Source organism: Lupinus angustifolius, chromosome LG16 (genome assembly GCF_001865875.1).
Source record: "Lupinus angustifolius cultivar Tanjil chromosome LG16, LupAngTanjil_v1.0, whole genome shotgun sequence".
In the NCBI taxonomy this organism is placed as follows: Eukaryota; Viridiplantae; Streptophyta; class Magnoliopsida; order Fabales; family Fabaceae; genus Lupinus; species Lupinus angustifolius.
Window position 1 is genome coordinate 10,485,429 of NC_032024.1, and position 5,289 is coordinate 10,490,717.

The following is a 5,289-nucleotide window of genomic DNA, read 5'->3' on the forward strand; positions in this document are numbered from 1 at the left end:
AAAATTTGCCAGAATTTTCTTTTTGGATAAAAAATTATTAGTGGCGTTATAAAATTTCAAAAATTAATGCAATACTCACAAATAGATAAAATAATTATTTGATTTTATAAAACCTCAAAGATGAGGATAAGGCACCTTTTTATTATTTTTTATGTTTTGAATTTTTTACATCCTTTATTAATTTTTATAAAAATGGGCAGAACAAAATTAGATATTCACATGTATAACATCATCTAATCCAACCGTAAACTACAAGTGGGAACGATTTCATACACATTAGAAAGCTATCTAGTTAGTCAGCCCACTTTAAACCACTTAAAATGTGGTCGAACATCTTTAAATTGGGTGGTTGGATCAAGTATTTTACTCACATTAAAAATGAAGAAAGGAACAAATGCCTTAAAATCAAGTGTAAAACTCTTTTATTTCAACCTTCATTTATCATTAACTTGGAACTATAGATGTTTTTTATGGTATCAATTCTCATCATAAGAATTCTCTCCATTAATGAAAAGACAAATGTATATTTTTCACTTGTTTTTAATGACAAAATTGTAATTTCATTGTAATCAAAATGTAATAGGTGTTATTTAAGGTTACATTTATCTTTACTTTTTTGAAGCACTTATTTCTCCATTAATGAAGAGGATTGCTAAGTCAGAATAAGGTATTGTTGTAAAAATCAGGCCGAATGATGGGATACAAACAGAGGACAACAACAACACAAGAATAGCTCAAAAACAAACTGTCGTTTGGCAAATAATAATATTACTTCATCAACAACATCATTTACTGAAATTAATACGTTCCAATTTTTTTTGGAAGAATAACATTCGGTACTATATTTCCTATGTCTAGAATGCATAGACTGCATATGAATTATTTTTCACCAAGAACACCCTTCCCTCCTCAACTACTTGGCTTCTATGTTTCAATACCATATGCCGGTAAAGCTTGATGTTTGATACTCCATAATGAAAAGCCCCTTGCATGTTTAAAGATAATTATTCCACTTTTGACGCTGAGAACTTAAATTAAGAGTTGATTTCGGACTGCTCATATAAAAACCTACACAATTAATTTCCGCATTTCATTGGTTATTATTAGGAGTTTAGGAGTGCTTCTGTAATCATGACATCTTGGCTCTAGCAAAGAATACACCAGCAAAGAGACCTGAAAATAGTGTATATTGTAGATAAATGTTTAAAATAGATATAACAACCCTATAAAAAATTGAATTGTGGAAGAGTGGTTTTGATGAATTACCAAACAAAATACTGAATAAATTTGATACACTGAGAGGAACTTTGAACACTAAAATGCCAGCAATAGATATAGGAATTTTGTTTAAGGAACCTACAAGACTGTAAAGAAGACATAAAAATAAGTGAGACATTGATGGATGAAAAAAAAAATTCAACAGAAAATAAATATGAGTCAGCTTTAAGTATACCGTTGACCAGAGGTATCATACTAAAAAGTTATGCAAAAACAAGCAATAATTGCTCCAATGAAAGGTTATTTGTGATAGAGAAAAATAAAATTATACACTGTCACTGTATCATCCATCATTTATATTTAATTTTTATTGACTATTCAATAAAAGTAATACAAACAAATGAATAATGTACGATATAATGACAGTGTATTTTCAATGACAATGTATACTGATTGTTAATAGAACTTTGAACAACGCCAAATTTATCATACTATTTGTATGCTATGCTTGTATTGAATTTCAATTCCATAAATTTACCTATATGTTGTAGGGCCAGTTTGATGCAAGAACCACATTGAGGTAAAGCTGATGGAAAGTCCAAGCAAACCACTAGTAGTTGCAGCAACCCAAAATAGTGGCAGTTTAACTACATTGCTGGAAATCAAAACCAAAATAATAGTGAGGATTCAGAAGGCTTATACAGAATTTCGAAACAAAGAATTATATTCACTCACGCATGTGTTACATAATCCCACTCGCCGAAAATCAAAATCAAGATAATGGCAAAAGGTAAAGACAACAAGTTGTTCAGCAACACCATTGAAACTTCATTAAGAGATCCAGATTTTGTCGATTTTTTCGCTTCGTCCATTACCCAACGAAGCGTAAGCTGCCATAAAAAGGAAGACATTTACACAATCAGGATTTTCACTAAAAATAATTTCCCACTCTCATAATATCAATCTGAATATCAAAAGTAGAAGATTTTGGAAAGTAAATTAGGACTAAGTTCACGTACTGAATAACATGCAGTAAGAACACAATTGCTAATCTGCCAGCCATAACCAACAACATCAAAGGACAGGTCTGTAATACCACCACTGACAGCAGAGATAATCTGTATCAAGTATGCATGCAAAACAACAAAACTTCAAAAACGGTTAGATTAATACTCTGCAGACAATTAATAAGCTAAGATGTTTTATGGTTTTTCAGTGAAAACTCTTTAATATAAAAATGCTCAATTCCAATATATTTACAATATTATTAGTTTTGTATAAAAAATATGAATTTTTTATTTGATTTCAAGTGGTCTATCATGTCTTTAGTCATCTTCTATAAGTTATAAAATAATAATAATGAAATGATGATAGGATAAATGAGCATGAAGTAAGAATGTCATTTACCATCAGAAACATTGCAGTCCACACTTTGGAACTCTGACGTTTTCGATATAAATATAATTCGCCGATTGCTGTTAAGATATTTGTGACATTCTTGAGGATAGTAACCATTGCAATGTTTATGTATTTCAAACTGAAAAAGAAAAAATGCACAAAAATACATATTCAGATAAGAGCAGTATAAGATGTACGCTTTCTATCATACCTTAAAAATAACGTTCCACATATAAAGTGAGCTTATAAAGAACATGGGAGTAGTTGCTTTCCTAAGATAACTAATATTATTTAAAAGACTATGAGATAGTGTTTGGGAAACAATTTCCCTCCTCTGTGTGATGCAAATTGAGCACTGGCAGAAGTAGCAAGTGTATAAAGAAAATAGAGAAAAACAGAAGAATAACACCAAAAATTTTAATGTGGGAAAACCTTCTCAATGTGAGAAGGAAACAACCACGAGACCTAGTCCATAAAATATCTCTACTATAGAAAGTATGATTACAATACTTGACGTTCTCTTACAAAAAGGATAACACTCAATCTCACCAAAAAATGATGGAAATACAAACTCTCTAGTATCTCACTAGGAATACAAATCTCACACTATGTGGATATAAACTCTCTCACTTACTATCTATGTTGTTCTTTCTCACTTGCTTGTTGTATCTCTTCCTCACAAGTCCCCTATATATAGTAAAGGGGAGGAAGGCTCCATCATAAAGACATAGTGGATGATTAGTTGTTGTCATACTTTTCAAGACACTTTGAAAAGTGTTACTCCAACTTTCTAAGTTAGACTACACAATTCTCAAAAGTCAAGTAATAATTTCAAGACTTTGAAATAGCCATCATTGAATATACTCAATGGTTCATCTATCAAGATTCATTGGTATTGCTTCCACATCAATTAAGAAGGATTCCCAACAAATCTCCCCTTCTTGAATTAATTGAAGGGTATCACCAGTCCTGCACCTCTGCAATAATTAGTTAGCTTCTTGAGTGAAACTGTCTTAGTCATCATATCAAACTAGTTGTCATCTGTATGAATATTCTCTACCTGCTACTCACCATCCTCCAAAGTATTTCGTATCCAATGATAACGATAATCAATGTGCTTTGTTCGAGAATGAAACGTTGGATTCTTAGCTAGGTGAATTGCACTTTGGTTATTACAGTGCAAAACATATATATCTTGAGCATAACCCAACTCATGCAAGATGTTTTTCATATATTTTATCTCCTTGCCAACTTCAGATGCTGCAATATATTCTGCTTCAGTTGTTGATAATGCAACACGTCTTTGTAACTTGAATTGCCAAGATACAACACCCCCTGCAAAAGTAGTTAGATAAGCTGATGTAGATTTTGTAGAATCTACATCTCCAACAATGTCAGCATCTGTGTATCCAACTAACATAGGATCTTCATTACCAAAACATAAACATCTTTTGGTAGTTCACCTTAGATATCTCAATATCCACTTTACTGCATTCCAATGCTCTTTGCCGGGATTGGACAAGAACCGACTCGCAACTCCAACCACACGGGCAATATCTGGTCTTATACAAATCATAGCATACATTAGGTTTCCTACCATAGAGGAATAAGGCATTTTGCTCATTTCTTTCCTTTCTTCATCACTAGTTGGACATTGCATTATTGTTAACTTGAAATGTCCAGCAAGTGAAACACTAATAGGCTTTGCCTTATCCATGTTGAATCTCTTGAGAACTTTCTCAATGTACTTCTCTTGTGATAGCCATAACAACTTCTTGGAACGATCTGTGATTATCATTATTCCAAGGATATGCTTTGCAGGACCCAAGTCTTTCATAGCAAAAGATTTGCTTAAATCATTCTTCAAACAAGCAATCTTGGTCTTGTCACGCCCAATGATTAACATATCATCGACATATAAGAGGAGGATAATAAAGTTTTCATCTTCATACCTTTTAATGAATACACAATGATCATCAATTGTCTTCTTGAAACTGTATTTGATCATGAAGGATTCAAACTTCTTGTACCACTGTCTTGGGGCTTGTTTCAGACCATATAAAATCTTATTCAGATGACACACTAAGTGTTTCTTGCATGGTTCTTCATAACCTTCTGGTTGCTCCATATAGATTTCTTCTTTGATGTCTCCATGTAAGAAATTTGTTTGACATCAAGTTGTTCAACTTCTAAGTCTAGGCTAGCTGCCAGACCCAATGCTACTCTTATGGAGGAATACTTCACCATTGGTGAGAATATCTCATCAAAATCAACTCATTTCTTCTAATTGCATCCTTTCACAATAATCTTAGCTTTGTGTGAAGAAGATCTTACTCCTGACCTTGGCACGGTTTTGATGAAGACACCAACATCACCAAAAAGAAGAAAAGGAAGATGACTTATGAAGACAAATGGAGATAAAGCTTCAAGACATTATATTAAGTCTTTGTAAGTACTTCTATCCTAAACTCTTAAGTATATACAAGTATAAATGCTCAAACTATTTTTTAGAAAATGTGAGACACTTTTAAAAAGACTTAAAACATTTTCAAAAATAGTGTGTAACATGTTACTTCATTGAGTAACAGGTTACATGTGTGAGAAAAGAGTTATCCAACTGAAAAAAACTAATTTTTGAAAGCTGAGTAACCGATTACTCAAAGTGAGTAACCG

General features: G+C 32.3%; 1 protein-coding gene across 3 annotated transcripts in view; it reads right to left on the bottom strand.

The window, feature by feature from the left end:
* Positions 758-5,289, bottom strand: part of LOC109329129 (GDP-mannose transporter GONST2-like) — an 11,006-nt gene continuing 6,474 nt past the window's right edge. For all 3 annotated transcript variants that reach the window (XM_019562798.1, XM_019562800.1, XM_019562799.1), the window contains exons 5-10: positions 2,626-2,755; positions 2,238-2,336; positions 1,954-2,108; positions 1,757-1,873; positions 1,267-1,364; positions 758-1,173 (exon numbers count right to left, since the gene is read on the bottom strand). In XM_019562798.1, the coding sequence (XP_019418343.1) occupies positions 1,130-1,173; positions 1,267-1,364; positions 1,757-1,873; positions 1,954-2,108; positions 2,238-2,336; positions 2,626-2,755 (643 nt within the window). In that variant the 3' untranslated portion in view covers positions 758-1,129. The remainder of the gene's footprint in view (positions 1,174-1,266; positions 1,365-1,756; positions 1,874-1,953; positions 2,109-2,237; positions 2,337-2,625; positions 2,756-5,289) is intronic.